The sequence below is a fragment of the Peromyscus eremicus genome, chromosome 8a (assembly GCF_949786415.1).
Source record: "Peromyscus eremicus chromosome 8a, PerEre_H2_v1, whole genome shotgun sequence".
In the NCBI taxonomy this organism is placed as follows: Eukaryota; Metazoa; Chordata; class Mammalia; order Rodentia; family Cricetidae; genus Peromyscus; species Peromyscus eremicus.
Genome location: NC_081423.1, coordinates 66203739 through 66223617, shown reverse-complemented (window position 1 = coordinate 66223617; position 19879 = coordinate 66203739). Strand labels below are relative to the sequence as shown.

Genomic DNA, 19879 nt, shown 5'->3' with positions numbered 1-19879 from the left:
ACTCTATACACCTGGACAAGGCTATTGTTGCAGGGTAGAAAACCAAAGACCACTCAGCATGACCAAAGTTTGAGTTGAGAGTCTGTATTAAGCCTTGAATACATATTACAGGGAATTTTTAAAGACAAAGAACACAGAAAAACTACATCCTGGTGGGCAGTTGAAAGGGGAAGTAAAGCAAGCCAGCAGCTTAACAAGAGCCAAGACTTGCAATCAGCTGGGGGATTTCCACCCTGAGCTTCTAGAACAGGGTTTAGGGCTTTCCCTCTAGAAACACAGCCAGTGCTTCTAATCTCTGAGCCATTTCTCCAGCCTTATTAAATGAATAAACACCAGGTAGCACACTAATTGTCTATCCTGGAGTCTCTACATCCCAGAATGGAGGATCTTCTTGAGGTAATACTATTCTTTTCTTTTCTTTATTAAAGATTCATTTATTGTGTATGCAGTGTTCTGCCTGCATGCATTCCTACAGGCCAGAAGAGGGCACCAGATCTCATTACAGATGGTTGTGAGTCACCACGTGGTTGCGGGCAAATGAACTCACGACCTCTGGAAGAGCTGCCAATGCTCTTAGCCTGTGCTCTTAACTTCTGAGCCATCTCTCCAGCCCCTGAGTTATATTTCTAGAGCAACATTTGAGGTGTCCTTCTTTGCCACCTTTGCATACAGCACTCGTGTGAAAGGAGACATATGCTCTGGGGCCAGGTGGAAGGGTGCACTCAAGGAAGCTAAAAGGCGTCTTCCTAACAAAAGGGTAGGACATTCAGGAAGACCTAAAAGATGACAGAAACTAAACCTCCGAGTCTCCTGTACACAGTTCAGTGAATCCTAGGTGCTAATCAACACCAGTTGTCACAGTTTCATGCAGGGAGCTGTCCTGTGTTCAGTCAGGCAGAGCAGAAAGTCTGTATTCAAAAGGAAAGTAATACTTTTACCTGCCACTTCCAGCCTCCAGTTGCTAAAGTGACCTTCAGCAGAAATAGCAACGCTGGAGCTTCCACAAGACCCAATCCTACAGTTGTGTTCTAGAGCCATAGTAACAAAAACGGAATGGTCCTGGTACAAAACCCACACGTGTAGACCCGTGGAATAAAAGAGAGGACCCAGAAATAACCCACACAGTTACAGCCACCTAAGTTTCAAAAAAGCCCTAAAAAATACACATTAGAACACAGCCTCTTGACCGACTTATCCTACTTCCTGTTTGTGCTCAGCTGCGTCTCTGAGTTTCATGCTTAGGCAGGCAGCTTTCTAATGCAATCAGATACCACATCCTTCTTTAGGTCTTTGGAGATCTGCTGGTGACAAATCCCTTGCTGGATCATTTTGTCAGGAAAGAATGTCATTATTTTCTGTCCAATGGGGGGGGGGGGGAGAGAGAGAGAGAGAGAGAGAGAGAGAGAGAGAGAGAGAGAGAGAGAGAATTGAATTCTAGGTTGACTGTAGTTTCTTTCAACACTGTAGATTCATGGTCCTTGTTTATATAAACAATCTGGAAAATAAGCACTTTAAATAAAAAATTTGAAGATGGCGGTCTGAAGATATACTGAAATGGAGAGTTTAGGAGCATAGAAAAACAGGTTATGAACTAAAATGCATATCATGACACCATTAGCTGTGTTAACACATGTGTAATAAATGTAAATGTTTTAGGCGCACCATATAAAGATCTGCAAGAATGAAGGGTTAATGATGGTTAGTTTTCACCTCCGAGGCCAGGGGGTGAGATCCTGATAAAAGCTCCACTCTCACTCCTCTAGTCCAGCATGAATCTCTGCTCCTGCCAGAAGCGTTCCACTGCAGAGAATTCGGCCTTCAGGTAGAGGCAGCAGCTCAGGGCTGTAACCCACTGGGCCAGGCCAGCAGTGAGGAGTTCTGCCCCGGGACCAGGATGAGGGTTTAGCTGAAGAGAGAAGGGCTGATAGACAGTCCAATCCACCTGAAACCAACAGTGAGCTCAAGCTGGCAGCGTGCCAAAGACCTGCAGCCAGCCAAAAAATACGAGCAGTTTCGTTTTCCCCTAAGCAAGGTACGGAAGTTAGAAGGGTTGATTCAAACAGTTGGCTGAGATCACCATCAAACCCACGCTGGAGACAGAGCTGCTCCTCTGGGCCTCACAGGCGGGTGACCCAGTCCACCACTGGAACTCCACCCGACCACAGGATTTGTGCCAGAGGCTGAGTTCTGGAAAGAAAAGGTTCGTGTCTGTTTCCAACTTCTGTTTTCTGAGGCAGCCAGGGGAAGCGGAGCAAGAGAACTAACTCGGAGTCCTTTCCCTCAGATTAAAAGAGGTGAGGATTGGGCGCAAGCTTCTAAGGGGCCAAGGTCGAATGGGAGGCGGGAGGGAAGGGCCTGGGGAAAAGCTTTTCTCCTCTTGAATGAGTTTTATCCCATCTTGTGTAATTAATATAGGCATATGAATAGATTCGATAAACAGATTGATTGATGGATGCAGGTGGATGCAGGTACATGTAGATGGGCAGGTGCCTGAGCGCTGGGAGAGCCGAAGAGCAGGAAGGAGTAAGAATGGCCGCAGAGACCAAAAGAGGAACTAAAGACGCCAGGAACAATTCGGAAGCTCAATGTATCTAAAGTTTAGGATGATTAAAGTTTCAAGTTTCCCGGTATTCAGTAGTCTTCCTATTGATCTCTTTGTTTCCACGCCTTTGGCGGGGAGCGCAGCCAACCATTGGAAAGGAAAGGCGGGACCTTAGTGCCAGCCTGGCAAACTCACTGGACCTAGGATTGTAAGGCTAGGCTCCAGGTGCTTAGCTTCCTGCAGCTCCCTAGCACCGCCACCGAGGTCTAGCCCGCCAAATCCGGAACATGGAGGCTTGAGCAGCTCAGAAGCCAAGGTGACATCTGTGTGTCTCTCCAGCCTGAAGGCCCAGGTATTTTATCAGGCTCAGCCACAAGTTCCTTAAAAAGGATGAGGGTGATAGGGGATGATCCTGACTAGGCTTGCACAGGGGAAGGCAGGCCAGCAGAAACAGAGAATTGAGGGAAGTGGGGAGGGGGGGGGAGGAAACGCATGCACTCACGGGAGGGCTGCCCTCAGCAGCAGGTTTCTGTGCTGGCAGAGCCTGTCACAGTTAGCAGGTGCAAGTTAGATTCCGAGAGTGCAAGTGCTCAGGCCCCCAGCTGCAGGTTTTGAAATTGCAATGTTGAAAGAGATTCTACAGATGCGACTGAGCAACCCCTGTAAGACACTGTCCTTAACTGAGGCGCTGAGAGGCAGAAATAGCACTGTTACTGTCTAACCCGGAGTTTATATAATCTAGAAGCTGTTGGAAAAGAGCCAAGGACCCTGTGATTTCAGTTTCCCAAGTGTCACTTTTTCTACAGCTCTATTTCTTTCTGTTCTGGTTCTGCCCCAAGATAGCCGGTTCCAACTTGTTTTGCGCAGTGTACTGCTCCTGCCCATCTAGAGTTTTGTGGGTCCCACCCCCACTTTCCACACACATCAATCAGAGGCCTCATCTTTCACCAACAGTTTCTACGGTGGTGTAAGGGAGACAAAGATCGCTTCTCTTCAGTTCTCATGAAATGGTGCTATTTACTCTGGACCGGTTGTCCCACAGGCCCTTCCATGATAGCTCACCCATTTCCTGTTGGGAGGTATTCTGCCTATCAAACTCTAGGATAGCATTATTCTGTGTTATGTGACATTTTTAAGGTTTTACTTCCTAAAAATATGTGGAGAGTGGGCTGGGGAGATGGCTCAGGAGTGAAGAAGACTTCTTGTCTTCTTTTTTTTTCTGCAGAAGACCCAAGTTCAATTCCCAGCGCCCACATGGCAGTGAACAACTGTCCATAACTCTGGTCCCAGGGATCCGATGCCCTTTTCTGACGTCCACTGGCACCAGGCAGGTGGTGCACAGACATACATACAAGCAAAACACTCATATACACTGAGCCATCTCTTCAACCCCTTGTCTTTAACTTTTTTATGCAAATACTATCATAATGTGCATTGCCCTGCTATAAAATTGCTTTTTCGAGTCATTATTACATCTTGTAAATTTATGTGTGTTGGGTGCATGAAGACATGGTATAACTGTGTTCAATGTCGACTTGATGAGAAATGGAATCACCTAGAAGAAAGGCCTTCAGGCACACTCCTGAGGGATTATTTAATCTATAGGCATATGTGTGAGTGATTATGTTGACTGAGTTAATTAAGAAGACCCATTCTAAAGGACGGTGGCACCATTTCCAGGCTGTGGTGACTAAACTGAATAAAAAAGAGCCAGCTAGCTGAGCAAAGGCCTTTCTTGCTCCCTCTTCATATCCCTGAATCTAATCTCCTTTGCTGAGTTTCCTCCCTGACTATAACCAATAACAACTTGAAGTCAACCCCCCCCTAAACAATGACAAACATCCATAATCCACGAACAACTAAAAACCACCCACCCCACCTCTTGGGAATGTGGATGTCATGTTTTCTAGACTGCTTTCTGTTGTCTGGGGGTGATGACATCTTTAGAGGACCCTGAGAAAATAGAGATAATGGTCCTGGGAGAGCTAGCTGTATCATTTGTTGTCCAGTCTCTGAGTAATGGGAAAGTGCAGGGCTTATCTGAAGTCCTGGCTGGAGGAGTGCATGAGGCTGGACCATTTCAGCTAGCAGCTTTGAAGTTGTTCTGGATGTAGAACTTTGAGGACACTAATAGAGGCATTCTGAGTGGCTGGACCACCTGGGCTACTTTTCTTCATTGGTGTCTGGTCCTTTTTTTTCTGAAAACACACAAACTTTTAAAAGTAACATATATATCTGCGTTAATACAAGTATGGAGTGTGCAGTGTATACCAATCAGCTAAAGATGATTTTCTGTTTTATGTTTGAGCAGGTAAAACACATCTGCCAACTTTATAAGTTTGGTTGGACTGTATAACCAAACCTCTTTTCATGCCATATGAAAGGATGGCATGTAACAATAAGTCATGAGGACTCTGTAGCCAACAAGATTTATCATGTCTCATCCAATCTCAGAGCTGTTCCCATGTCAAGGGATCAGCTTATACAAGACTATCTTGTAGTCTTTCTTGATTTTTTTCCCTCATATCTGTAGCCAAGATCTTCAGGAGATGTTCCCAGGTCAAATGTGATCTCAGTTTATTTGAAGGAATACATAGCTTTTCATTTCCTGTGGAAACAAAAGCACAACCTCTCCTCCAACACAACATGTTATCTGACTTCCATTCTGAAGCCAAGACATCCCTAAAGTATAATAGTGAGTTAATTCAGCAATCACTTCCACAATCAAATGTCTCTCAGCAGCTGTTGTTCTCTGTTCATTAACATTTTAAAAATTCAAAATTAACAAAGCATCATAAAGGATCCAGGCACCCTGTGTATTTTCATCCTTATGTGGCTTATACTTTTTTATATTATTTTACTCTCTCTTTAAAGACTTTATTATATTTAAACTATTTTTTCTATGACTGTCTATACCCATTTTCTTTTCTTTCTTCAGCATCTAAGCACATTTTTAAATATACTGTACCTTTTTAGAGTTTTTGTGTGTCTGGACCTGACTTTACTAAGCATCTATAGTGTTCTCTGACCATGTGAGACAAATCTTAAACTGCCATGTCAGCCACCACATGGCTCAGCTTAGTGCACAGCACTCACACATGGTACCAGCAACTGACCCAGCCCACGGGCAACAGATGGTAGCCACGCCTCTGTATGCCACTGAGCACCAGCCCGACTGAGACACTGCAAGACTAGGAAGCTAAATCTGGGTCCTTGTCCAGAACTTTTCTTAGCTTTCTCAGGTCCTGTGTTGGGATATTTGAGCCCCACATTGGGCACCATATATAACAAGTCTTTTTCTGTTCACAAGGCAACTTCCAAATAATGACATGGAGAATTCTTAGTAACTGTGAATGCTCAGCCTTGGCTTAGGCTTGTTTCTAACTAGCTCTTATAACTTAAATTAACCCATTTCTATTAATCTGAGTGTTGCCATGTGGCTCGTAGCTTTTACCTTGCCTCCTGCATGTCCTGCTTCCTCTGTATCTGGCTGACAACTCTGCCTTTCTTCTTCCCCAAGTCCTTCCTTTCCCCAGAAGTTATGTCTAACCTCTTCCTGCCTAGCTATTGGCCATTCAGCTCTTCATTAAACCAATCACAGTGACACATCTTCACACAGTGTAAAGAAATATTCTGCAACAGTGTGTGATAGAATTGCAAGCCAAGCCATGTCTGTTGGCACTCGTCTCTAAGACCTCAGCTTCTGCAGTCCTTTCAAGTCACCAATGTGTCATTTATTAAATCCTTTTTTATGGAGGATGGAATTTTTGAGAGAGAGTTTCTCTATGTAGCCCTGGCTGTCCTGCAACTCATTCTGTAGGCCAGACTGGGCTTGAACTCAGAGATCCTCCTGCCTCTGTCACTATCTCTGCCTCCCAATTGCTGGGATCAAACGCATGCACCACCACCTCCTGGCATTTCACTAAATCATACAATAGACTTGCCAATGTCAACTTGCAGCACCTGTCAGTAGCTTACATACCTCAAAAATCTCAGCAGGTGGCCCTGTGCTCCATTCCCTTATACCTTATTCCTTTTGTGTTTCTCCTGCCTCTCTGGGTTTTCATGACCTTTTTGACATCTCCTTCCAATATATTCTCTATATGCCCCCTAGTTCATTGGGAATATGTTCCAAGCTGTGAAATCTCATGCCATGGCACACCCTTGTATTAGGTGATTCCTCCTGCTCCTGTACCTCAATGCTGATGGCTTAACTCTAACAACTCCAGTGAGTAGGTGACATTAGCTACTCCTGGGAGCATTATTAAACTACAGTTTAATGGGCAAATATCTTTAGACACCTCTTTAATGTGTTTTTCCTCCCATAGCCCATATCACATATGATGGTAAGTTCTACTTTCATTACCCCCAAAACAATTTCTAAAGAGAAAAGACTATTTTTATTACTTGATATTTTATTGCTTTGACAGGATATATTTGACTAAGACTAAATATTTTCAGTAAGTAGATGAAAGAATTGTGTACATAAAAGAATTAATTGTAGTAAAGGTAAAACAAATGTTTGGATTGTTTGACTGTAGGACCAACATGGAAACAAATCTCTGCTTAGAGGTGATAAAGTCTCACCCAGACTTGGTCATCTGTGTAAAAGAAGTGACTCTTGGGGAAGAAAACCGAAATAAAATGGACTCGATGAAGAGAAAGCTGGAGAACACAAAAATTACAAAAGCTGCCTGTGCTCTGTTAAACTCTGGAGGAGGAGTGATTGAGATACAAATGGCCAACAACAGTGATCATCCTGTGGAGATGGGACTCGATTTGGAACAGTCATTGAGAGAGCTTATCAAGTCTTCTGATTTGCAGACTTTCTTTGAGACCCAACAACGAGGGAACTATTTTTACATTTTTGTTAAATCTTGGACCTGCGGGCCTAGAGGTGGTTCTGCTAAGCCTCGTATTTGCAGCCAAAATTCTTCCTTGTACCGTAGATCTGTAACTTCCGTGATTGAAATGAATTTTATAGATGCATTCACTTTTCTAAAGGACAAGAAGAGTGTCAAATGTAGTCTGATTGATGAAGGAACTCCACCTGCTAAAAAATCCAAAACTATGCATCAGAACAACCCTGAATTAAAATCTGCTTCTGAAATTTTCCAGTGTGAGAAACTTGAATATGGTCAAATCTTGCCTTTTCCTGAATCCACTTATATAGAATTTAAACAATTCTCTACCAAAAAAATCCAAAACTATATAAAAAATATAATTCCAGAGTATGTCTCTGCATTTGCAAATACCCTTGGGGGCTACCTTTTCATTGGAGTGCATGATAAGAGTAAGAGGGTCCTGGGATGCCCAAAAGACAATGTTGACCGTGACTCTTTGGAAAGAGTGGCAAATGAAGCAATATCCAAGTTGCCAGTTTTCCATTTTTGTTCATCTGAAGGAAAGGTGTCTCCCCAGACTAAAGTCATAGATGTGTTTCACGAGGGGAATTTGCATGGTTATCTCTGTGTGATCAAAGTGGAGGCTTTCTGCTGTGCTGTGTTCTCAGAAGATCCAACTTCATGGATGGTAGACAAGGAGAAAGGTATCTACAACCTGACTACTAAGGAGTGGGTAGACATAATGATGGATGCTGGTCCAGGTAAGAGGGGAGAGTTCTTCCTTCTCTGTCCTTTCCAACTCTTTTGAGTTCCTCTGTATCCCTCACACTCTGAAAGTCTGAGTTCTTTCACCTACTGAAGTTGGCTTTCTCTGGATCTTGATGCTTTTTGGATACAAGAAATCTGTAGGACTTGAGACATGGCTCAGCAGTTGAGAGCACTGGCTGCTCTTCCAGAGGTCCTGAGTTCAATTCCCAGCAACCACATGGTGGCTCACAACCATTTGTAATGAGATCTGGTTTCCTCTTCTGTCATGCAGGTTTACATGCAGGCAGAACACTGTATATAACAAATAAATAAATCTTTTTTAAAAGTTGGAAATGGATTTCTTTTGTGGCACCGGTGTGCATATGCCATGGTTCACACATGGAGGTCAGAGATGGACATGAGTCACTTCTTCCACCAAGTGGGTGCCAGAGTTCGAACTCAGGTCATCAGGCATGGAGGCAGGTGCCTGTCTTAGTCATGGTTTCTACTGCTGTGAAGAGACACTATGACCACACCGCCTCTTATAAAGGAAAATACTTAACTGGGGTGGCTTGCTTACAGTTTCAGAGGTTCAGAACATTATTGTCATGGTGGGACATGGCAACATGCAGACAGATGGTTGCTGGAGAAGTAGATGAGAGTACTACATCTTGCAGGCAACAGGAAGTGATCTGAGAGACTGGGGAGTATCTTGAGCACATATGAGACCTCAAAGTCAGTCTCCATGTGGGGGGGCTACCCACCACCCCCACATTTCCCCATAGTGGTCTTGAGTGAGAGTAGCAGCAAATATTAGACAGAAGGATTATAGAGGGTGGAGATAAAGATAGAAAATAAAGGATAGTCTCGAGAGGGCCTGGAACCTATTCTATCAGGGTTAGACTGTCTCTGCCCTAGGGTATTTAAAGGAATGCCAAGGGGAGGAGAAAAAGACCTCCCCCAGGCACAGCCAAGTGCAGACCATCTCAGGCACCTGCATACAGGCTCGTGGTCCAATCATCCTCTCTATGCAGACCTGCTGGCTAAAGCCACTAAGAAACCTGAAAATGGGCTCCCACACCTTCACACTAGCACACTTCCTCCAACAAGGCCACACTTCTCAATAGTGCCACTCCCTTTGGGGGCCATTTTCTTTCAAACCACCACAACACCTTTACTCACTGAGCCATTTCACCGGTACCATAAAAATGGATTTCTTATTTATACACTTATTATTGAAAATCCAACACTATAAGATGCTGGAACCTCATAATAATGATCACCTGGTAACAAAGTTTAGCATGTTACCAACTCTGGGAGTCAGGAACCCACAAGAGATGTGGTGTATTTTGGTTGGACTTAATTTATCTTTTTGCTAAGTCTTCTTTGGCTAATCAGTCTCTTGTTCTTCTATATGAACGTCAGGATGTTTTTCTTAGTTCTGTGAAAAACATCACTGGAATTTGACAGGGTTTGTATGGACTCATTGGCCTGACTTTAGTGACAGCCATTTTCATAGGGGGCTTTTTCTTCTGGTTTCTGCCTCAGGGTTGAAAGTTTTCATTGTAGAGGCCTCTTGCCTCCTTTGTTAGGTATGTTCTCAGTGATTTTTTTTTTTAAAGCAGTCATTAAGGAGATCTTCCAGATCTGTTTCTCAGCAAGTTTGTTATTGGTATATAGAAGAGCTGCTGGGTTTGTGTATTGATTTTTATATCCTGCTACTCTGTGGAAAGTTATCAAGTATAAGAGCTCAGTAGTAGAGTCTTTAAAGTCTTTACATTTAGAGTCACATCATCTGCAAATGGGACAATTGATTTCTATTTGTACACTTGCCTTGAATAAGAGTGAACCTTGATTTTAGAGACAGTTCTTTTAGTTTTTTCTTACCTAGTATAATGCTAGGCTTAGGTTTGTCATATGCAGCCTTTATCATGTTGACGTCTGTTCTTTCTGTGCCTGGTTTCTTCAGGGCTTTTATTATGGAAAGATGTAAAATTCTAACACACTCATTTTCTGCATCTAGTGAGGTGATCTGTGATATTTTTCCCGGATTCTATTTATGTGACACGTTGCATTTATTAATTTGCCTATGTTAAGCCACCCTTGCTTCTCTGGAATGCAGCCTACTTGATCGTGGGAGGTGATCTTTTCAGTGTTGGGTTAAGTTTGGTTTGCAGGTTCTTTATAAGTTTATCATGGAAATCGAGCAGCTAATTTTTTTATTTTATCTTTTTTTGGTTGTGATACCAAAACAATATGGCTTTATGGGGTGAATTAATAGTGTTTCTTCCCTTCTATTTCACAGAATAGTTTGAGGAACATTGCTGTTAATTCTTCAGTGACAGTCTATTAGAAGTCCACATGAATCCATCCAGATCTGGGCTTTTCTTTGCTAGGATTCTCTTCATCTTCCTGTTGGGTATGCACAGATGGGAGGCTGTATTTCTGTCTCAGTTCTTTGCAAAGAGACAACACAATCTTCCTGCAAATGTGAGAAGCTGCATTGAATTGAAAAGGGATTTAGCTGCATTTAGGCTGCTGCCACTTGAGCAATCTTGATTTAGTTTGGGTGATACATGTCCAAGGATTTCTCCTTTGATCCTAAACCCTAGATTTTTCACCTTTTTATAATATAGGTTTTCAAAGTGTTCCCTAATGATCCTCTGGATTTTACTGATACCTGTTGTAATGTTATGTCATCTCTTTCTTTAGTTGGTTTGGCTAAGGGTTTATCAATCTTATCTATTTTTTAAAAGGTCTGTTTTACTCATTCTTTTGATTATTCTTTTCATTCCTACTTCATTAATTTCTACCCTGATGATTATTATTTTTTTCTATACACTAATTTTTGGTTTCGGTTGTTCTTGTTTGGTGAATTGTTTCTCTGAGTTGAAATTCCATGATGCTACTTACTTGAGATGGATCTGATTTTTCCATGTAATCGCTCATAGCTATAAACTCCACTATTGGATGTGCCTTTGATACATTCCAAAGGTTCCTATAACTGCTGCTTCCATTTTCATTTGGTTATGTGAATGTTTTACGTTCCTGATTTCATCAATGACATGCTGGTCTTTTGTTATTTAATCTCCATGTGTTTTTAAACTTCTGTAGTTTCTCTTGCTATTGGTTTATAAATTTATTTAATTTTGGTGTCATGGGAAACTAGAGATTATTATTCCTTTTCTTTTCTTTTTTGGTTTTTCAAGACTGGATTCCTCTGAATAACTCTGGCTGTCCTGCAATCTGCTCTATATCCAGTCTGGCCTCGAACTCACGTAGATCTGCATGCCTCTGCCTCCCAGCTAGTGCTCTTGACCTATGACCCATCTCTCCACCCCAAGTTTCACTCTCTGAGTCCAGCCTCCTACTACCTTGGCATGTCAGTGCTCAGTCCTTCCTTGCCCCATGCTTACCTTTCACAGCTGTCTCCTGACCATGAACTGTGGCAGGCTGACACCAGGATCCATGATTTGAGATTGTTTCTTGCTATCAGGGCCCCAGGGTAGCTCAGTACTAACCAGTGGGTCCTCTATCCAGTTGGCACCCAGTGAAGTGACATGGTGGACCTCCTCTCCACTGCTTACCCGTGATGTCAGAGGAGTCACTGCCTCTCCAGAACCTTCTATTGGATTTGAAGCTTTTGAGGATTCTGATTTTTTTCTTTTCTTTTTTTTTTGGGGGGGGGCAGCTGAGGATTGAACCCAGGGCCTTACGCTTGCTAGGATTCTGATTTTGTCATATGGATGGGACTTCCAGTCTCTTCACCAGGGCTGCTTATATTAACTTCTGGATCAAGCTTCAACTTCCCTTCTGTATGATTTCTGGTGTTCTTCCAAGTTTTCCCCTTTGGAATAGAGCCTATGCTTTGTTATTCTGTTTTCATTCACTGTGTCACACAGAGGCAGCTGCCAATCAGTCATCTTCCCTCCGTAACTTGTGTGAAGACTTTGAGTCTCAGCTGAGTCTCTCCAACAGCCCTCCACGCTGCAGACCAGTGTATTCTAAGAAAGGACTGGAGGATAAAGTCGATCTCCAAAAGCGTTTATTTGCAGGTATGAACAGCTAGTTTTTCCATTTGGACAAAGGGACCGTTTAATATCTTGGCTAAAAAAGAAATCAATGAGATTGCCTTATGCAACACCAAGTTTATGATGTAACAGTGCTACAAACCTCTTGGAAATGAGATATGGATACTGTTGAAATCATCTACCAGGGTAACTGCAAAATCTGATAAATATGCAGCAGTAAAAGGCCCACACCAGGAATTTAAACATACCATTCCCAGGGCTTGAGCACGTGCATTTGAGTCAACTTCTCAAGGGTTCAGACACTGGGTTCGGAACTCACTGAACCAGTACAGCCATAGCAAAAGCCTTACACTGGAAGCACAATGATATAGTTGACCTTTTTAGTCAGCTTTTAGGGACAAAGGAAAGAACACAAGCATTCACATGGCAGAATAGGAGGGCACACAGGAACCGTGAGTAATTTGTCTTCAAAGAAGGTGATGAGAATGAGTCACTAGGGTCTGGGCTTGGTTCAAAATAATAATTTAAGATGATAGATTATGTCAACTTTTAGCTATGTCTAGGAATTCCTACTTAGGAAAGATCAGGGTTTCTGAAGGAAGGAAATGGCCTCTTTAACTTCACACTCTGAATATTTGTGACATCTATTAATTGAGTACAATACAGAGACATCCTGTGTATATATGAAGTCCCAGATAATTAATGTATTAGGATAGCCATAGATCCATTTTCTTTTTTATTTATTTATTTTTTCTTTTTTGGGTTTTTGAGACAAGGTCTCTGTGTAGCTTTAATGCCTGTCCTGGATCTTGCTCTGTAGACCAGGCTGGCCTTGAACTCACAGAGATCTGCCAGAGTCTGCCTCCCGAGTGCTGGGATTAAAGCGTGTGCCACCAACACCCAGCATCATAGATCCATTTTCAAAGTTAATTTACCTGAACTCTTTTTTACTTTTTAGTTTATCAGATTTTTTTTAACCTTCCACAAAGGAATCTGATGTAAAAATAACTGCACAGATTTTCTTGCACTTTTTTAGGGTCAATAAATTCCATTTTGCTTGGAACAGTCTTTTCTGTAAAATAATGGGAGGGTCACATCATTCCATCAGCTTGGTGGGACATGAGTCAAAGGGGATGTATAGAGATCGAATTTCTCTTAAATTGTACTACACAGAAGAGCTTAGTTCCCTTTTTTATTTTTAAAATGTATTATAATTTTAATTTTTATTAAAAACAGATTTTTTCATACAATATATTCTGATTACAGTTTCCCCTCCCCTGCTCCTCCCAAATCTTTGACACCTCCCCACCCACTCAAATCCACATCCTTTTCCTCTCTCTCTCTCTCTCTCTCTCTCTCTCTCTCTCTCTCTCTCTCTCATTACACAACAAATGGGCAACTAAAACAAAACAAACAGAAAAAAATTTAAAAAAAAAACAAGAAACACATACATACAGAGCACACACACACACACACACACACACACACACACACACACCATAATAATGCAAAATTGTAAACCATAATAAATAAGCAAAAGACCTATAAGGTAAGAAGTATACCTAGACCAAGCATGTGAGCAAAAAAAAAAAAAAAAAAAAACCTCCAAAAAACACCATTGAGTTTCTTTTGTGTAGACCATCTACTTAATTCTCCATTTTAGACATAGTATGTAAATCATACAAAACAATACAAACACTTATTTGAAATCTTATCTATTCTTTCCATGTCCAGTGTCACCAGGACGTTTGACATATACTCCTGAATCCCTCTGGGGGGAGCTGTGCTCACAGCATGAGAGATTGAAGAACTTAATAAGCCAGGAAATGAGTTCTGTCCCCTGTGGTTTGCTGATTGTCTCTAGAAGCTGGGCTGTGGACCTGGACCTGGAAGAGAAGCAGGGAGTCATCTGTGATGCTCTGCTGATTGCAGAGAATAGCTCCCCAACCCTCTACACCATTCTTGAGGATCAGGATGAGGGGGGACAGGACTACTGTACCCACACTGCCTTTACTCTCAAGCAGAAGCTAGTGAACACTGGTGGCTACACTGGACGGGTGTGTGTCATGACCAAAGTTCTCTGCCTGAGTTCCAAGAGCAATGTAGAGACCAGTGAGTTGTCAGCCTCTCCTTTAGATTACCCGTGCTCCTATAAGCTTGCCAACACCCAGGAAATGGAAGCCTTGCTGCAGGCCCTTGTGATTGTCTTGCTCAACTTCAGGTCTTTCTTGAGTGACCAGCTTGGCTGTGAAATTTTGAATCTTCTCACAGCCCAACAGTACGAGATATTCTCAAAAAATCTCCGCAAAGCCAAGAAACTGTTTGTGCATGGCTTGCCGGGGACAGGGAAGACAATCATGGCCATGAAGATCATGGAAAAGATCAGAAACACATTCCACTGTGAAACAGATAGAATTCTCTACATCTGTGAAAATCAGCATTTGAGGGACTTTATCGGGTAAGTGTTTGGATCTTATGTCTGTGTGTTATCAATCTGGGTTTGAATTTTTCTCTTAAGTTACCCTGATTCTTGGGAATTAGACAGTACAATGACCTGTGACTGCAGTGGTCTGTTGCTGGGTATGTGATGCAGTTAGAGAAACACCTAATGTCCTTTTTACTGTTACAGGGCAAAAAATATTTGCCGAGCAGTGACCCGAAAAACTTTCATGAAAAATGGATTTGAGACAGACAGAATCCAACACATCATTGTTGATGAAGCTCAGAATTTCCGCACTGAAAATGGGGACTGGTATAATAAGGCAAGATTCATCATTCAGAGAGAGAAAAATTCTACCAGAATTCTCTGGATCTTCCTGGACTATTTTCAGACCAGCCACATGCAACAGAGTGGCCTCCCAAGTTTCTCATGCCAGGATCCAAAGGAAGAGCTCACAAAAGTGGTACGCAATGCAGACCAAATTGCTGAGTTCCTACAAAAGAAGTTACAGGAAATCAGAGATAACCCTCCACCCAGGATCCCTCCCAAGTCCCTGGAGATGCTCAATGAATTTACCTGGGCTCAAGGTGTATCAGGCAGCTTGGAGCTCATACAATTAAGCTTGGAAGAGATGGTGATCTATGTAGCAGATAAGTGCAATTTTTTCCTGAGGAATGGCTATTCTCCCCAAGATATCGCTGTGCTTTTCAGCACAGAGGAGCAAAAGAATATACATAAAGGTGAGTTCCTGAGAGAAATGAGGAAGAAGAGAGTGTCTCAGATAGATGATGTCACATTTGACAGCATCCGTCGATTCTCGGGCCTGGAAAGAACCATTGTGTTTGGTATTGATCCCCATTCAATTGAGTGGGGCATTTCCCACAACCTTTTGCTCTGCTTGGCTTCCAGAGCAAGGAAACATCTGTATATTCTGAGCTTTCCTAATCATCCTCCCCCTGTGGATGAGGCTCAGTCTCTTGAATAGGATGCTTGAGGCCTAGGTTCATTCACTGGCGATAGGAAAACAAAACCTCATCTAGGCCCTTCCATACAAGAAGAAAGATAAAGATAGGACAAAGCTCTGTCCCGCAGTTTCAGAAAATGCTGACAAAAAGATTACCGGTGGACACTGAAACTCGCTGTGCATCTCAGGCTGAAAACTAAGTTGAAGAAAAGAGTGGCAAAGCAATGTGCACATGACACGTGCTGTGAAAATACTGAAGCCTGTAGCAGGAATCTTAAAAGTTCTTATTAATAAAAATCAAACCTGAGCCAGGTATTGGGGTGAACACTGGAAGATCAGAGAGACAGAACCGGCCACAGCTAGCTCACCTCGCCGGATCCTCAGCTTGTCTTCTTTCCTCAGACTGGAAGCTTCTGTGTCCTCATGTCCGAATGGCTCTCAGCTTCACTGCTTCTAGAAGCCTGAAAGTTAATCAGCCAAATGCTTAACCAGCCAAATGCTTAACCAGCCAAATGCTTCTAGTTTCTGCTCCTCATACCTTATATACCTTTCTGCTTTCTACCACCACTCCCTGGGATTAAAGGCGTGTGTCACCATGCCTGGCGTTTCCAATGTGGCCTTGAACTCACAGAGATCCAGAGGGATTTCTACCTCTGGAGTGCTAGGATTAAAGGTGTGAGTGCCACCATTTTCTAGCCTTTGTATCTAGTGGCTGTCTGTTCTCTGACCCCAGATAAATTTATTAGGATACATAATATTTTGGGGAACACAATACCACCACAGAAACCACAAGGATTGAAACTATAGATAAAAACAATACAATATAGTAAGTCATATCTGAGTTTTAAAATAGACTCCTATTTTAAATTGTTAAATACATTTATGAAAATTAAATGTATTTATTTATAAGTATAAAGATAAGGACTAAAAACACCCTAGGCTCCGAAGAGAAACACAGGCCCACCAGTACCTTGCAGCACCAGCCAGCAGGCCACTATTAGAGTGAGCAGAGGTACAGTATGGTGTCTTATTTGGGTGGGGGGAGGAGAGAGAGAGAGCGAGTTCGAGTCCTGTGGACAGAGGCATATCTGAAGAGATAAGAGAGGAAGGGAGTGGGCTGAGATGGTGAGGGAGCTGACTTCTTGACCAGCAGCAACACACTTGGAAAGCAGGCCCTGCACTTTGTTGGGGCAACATAGCAAAAGTGATCACACTCATGCTGAGGACATGAGTGTGGGAGACCTAGCCCCACTCCTCATCAGCCACATAGTGGCATGGGATGGGGAGAGATGCCCTTCCACCTCCCCTCTACCCTGCGCCCATCAACACTGGAGGCAGGTGAGAGAGCTGGCCCTGTAGTCATAAGAGTGGGAGAGCCATCCCTGACCCCCACCAGCTGTAACACTCGGGAGAGCAGGCCCTACACCTCCAGGGCAGCACAATAGAGCCAACACTGTTAGTGCAGGTGTAGGTGAACCAGCCCTGAAATTGCGACTATGGGAGAGCTGTCCCCATTACCCATCTGTTGGACAGATGGACATTACCATCCTGCAGCTGCCCAGGCCCAGAACCAGGGTTATGACATGGCCTGCTCCAACATCCACCCCATCTATGATCTGCTGGAACACAGAAACAAAGCTGCAGGATCTCCACAACACAGGGTGGCATCGGGACGTCCAGGAAGAGTCCTAGTGGAGGCCCTGCATCAAATGTGTAGTGGAGACCAGGGGCTCCAGACCAATGACTCTTTGCAATGAACACTTGCAAGCAGACATGTATGGACAAAGGGGTTCACAGTGTGACTTGTTGGGTCACACTACAGCTTCCATGATGAGATTTTTAATTCCTTCCATTTTTAAAATTTTTTCTCATTTGTTTTCTTCCTTTTTTTTTTTTTCTCTTCCATTTTGTTTTGAGGGTCTGGGGTACATGAGTGGAGGTCAGGTGCGAAGGGCCAGGGAATGAATGCAATCCAGATACATGATGTGAAAAGCACATAGAATAAAAACATAATACTATTAAGTGGTAGTGGATAGTCTGGTCCTTGTTTCCATCTAAGCACCAGCTTTCCTGCAGCCTTGCAGGCAGCCCAGTTAAGAGGCCAGTGGAAGGATACACTGCACTTGAACTCTACAGTGTGCCTGCAGGTCTGTTCTTTATACCACTCCAGGTTTTTTTAAAAAGGATTTAAAAAAATAATAAACTGACCAGATCAGTACTTGAAATAATTCCATTCAAAGACAAAGAGGCAGGAAGAAGCAAAGAAGGAAGGGGGGGATCACACAAGATGAAACTCTGCCCTCAATGAGAGGAAACCCAGAAAACAAGGGAGAGCCAGAGGAGGAGGAAGAACCAGCAGAGGAGGAAAAATCTGAAGAAACTTCTAGAGAGAGGTCAATTGCGACTCTGCAGGGGTTAGAGAGGATTCACACAGCTGGCCTTTGAGCAGTAGAGAGATGCTTAGGGGAGTGGATAAAATAGAAGAGATAAGAAGAATCTGAAACAAAGGTGTAGTGATGCTTTGGAAGGCTACTCAAAACCCCCCTTACCCCTCGTTCACGTAGCTTGCCTTGATTTCTGCTTTATCTGCTATATCATAGTGTGGTAGTTTGAATGTAATTGTCCCCCATAATCCCAAAAAATCTTAATCATAATCCCAAAGAACTTGAATCTTAAAAGGTCTTATTAATAAAAACCAACCCGGTGCCAGTTATTGGGGTGAACACTGGAAGATCAGAGAAGCAGAACAGGCCACAGCTAACCTCACCTCGCCAACTTCTCAGCTGATCCTGTTTCCTCAAACTGGAAGCCTCTGTGTCCTCATCCGAATGGATCTCAGCTGAACTGTTGCTCAGAAGCCTAAAAGCTTAACCAGGCTCTAGTTCCTGGTCCTCATGCCTTATATACCTTTCTGCTTCCTGCCATCACTTCCTGGGATTAAAGGCACGTGTCGCCATGCCTGGCTGTTTCCAGTGTGGCTTTGAACTCACAGAGATCCAGATGGATCTCTGCCTTTGGAATGCTAGGATTAAAGGTGTGTGTGCCACCCCTTTTCTGGCCTCGATGTTTGTTTATCTAGCGGCTGTTCTGTTCTCTGACCCCAGATACGTTTATTAGTGTTCACAATATATTGGGGAACACAATATCACCACAAGTGGCAATATTGGGAGGTGTGGTTTTGTTAGAGTGGGTATGGCCTTGTTGGAGGAAGTGTGTCACTGTGGGGGCGGGCTTTGAGGTTTTCTATGCACAGGATACCACCCAGGGTCCCAATCGACTTCTTGTTGTCTACAAGATGAGGGACTCTCAGCTATTCTTCCAGCACCCCATCTGCCTACACGCCACCATGCTCCTCATAATGATGATAATGGATTGAACCTGAAACTATAAGCAAGTCACCCAAATTAAATGTCTTCCTTATAAGAGTTGCCATGGTCGCTGGGTGGCGGTGATGCATGCCTTTAATCCCAGCACTCGGGAGGCAGAGCCAGAGGCTTCTCTGTGAGTTCAAGGCCAGCCTGGTCTATAGAGCGAGATCCAGGACAGGCACCAAAACTACACAGAGAAACCCTGTCTAGAAAAAATACCAAAAAAAAAAAAAAAAAAAAAAGAGTTGCCATGGTCATGGTGTTTCTTCACAGCAATAAAAACCCAAACTAAGACACTTGGTGATACAGCTTTCTTTTTATCAGCATTTTCATGATACACATTTGCTCATCTTCCTACATTGAATCTGTTGCTGTTGGTGGTTTTAGACATAGCTCTTGTTTGTACCTTACTGTTCATTATATTTGGAACCAGTCTACAAGTCTCTGGGTTTTATTTAATAAAACTTCTTTACTGATGTGTAAAAATGTGAGCTTCTGATAGGGTACAAAGTAAGAAAAGGTTGACAAAGTAATATGAGAATATTCTATTTTAAAAGACAAGAGTACCTTGTATATTACATATATGCACATGCAAACTTGTGAAAGACATAAGAATCCAATTTCAATGGTTAAATTATAAATGATATTTTCTGTTTTGTTGTTTTGTTTTGTTTTTTTCAAGACAGTGTTTCGCTGTGTAGCCCTGATTGTCCTGGAACTTGCTTTGTAGACCAGGCTGCTCTTGAACTCATGGAGATCCACCTGCCTCTGCCTCTCAAACGCTAAGATTAAAGGCATGCACTACCACTGCCCAGCAAAATGGAAGCATTTAATTGGGGCTTGCTTATAGTTTTAGAGGGTTAGTTCATGATCATCACAGCAGGAACCAAAAGGCATAGCACTGGAGCAGTAGCTAAGACCTTCACATCCTGATCAGCAGGCA

At 42.9% G+C, this 19879-nt stretch overlaps 1 protein-coding gene across 1 annotated transcript; it reads left to right on the top strand.

Annotated features, from left to right (window-relative positions):
* The first annotated feature begins 7090 nt into the window (after window positions 1-7090).
* Window positions 7091-16064, top strand: LOC131917501 (schlafen family member 13-like). Its single transcript, XM_059271346.1, has 4 exons — window positions 7091-8147; window positions 12036-12188; window positions 13899-14622; window positions 14794-16064. The coding sequence occupies exons 1-4, from the start codon at window positions 7091-7093 to the stop codon at window positions 15587-15589; spliced, it is 2730 nt and encodes a 909-aa protein (XP_059127329.1). The 3' UTR covers window positions 15590-16064.
* Window positions 16065-19879: the final 3815 nt, after the last annotated feature.

What these genes read in the sequence shown, in the direction of transcription:
- LOC131917501 (XM_059271346.1), top strand. Translation starts at nt 7,091, where the DNA reads ATGGAAACAAATCTCTGCTTAGAGGTGATAAAGTCTCACCCAGACTTG. An exon ending in CCAAAAGCGTTTATTTGCAG is followed by an intron (nt 12,189 to 13,898) that starts GTATGAACAGCT and finishes TTCCATGTCCAG; the next exon opens with TGTCACCAGGACGTTTGACA. An exon ending in CATTTGAGGGACTTTATCGG is followed by an intron (nt 14,623 to 14,793) that starts GTAAGTGTTTGG and finishes TTACTGTTACAG; the next exon opens with GGCAAAAAATATTTGCCGAG.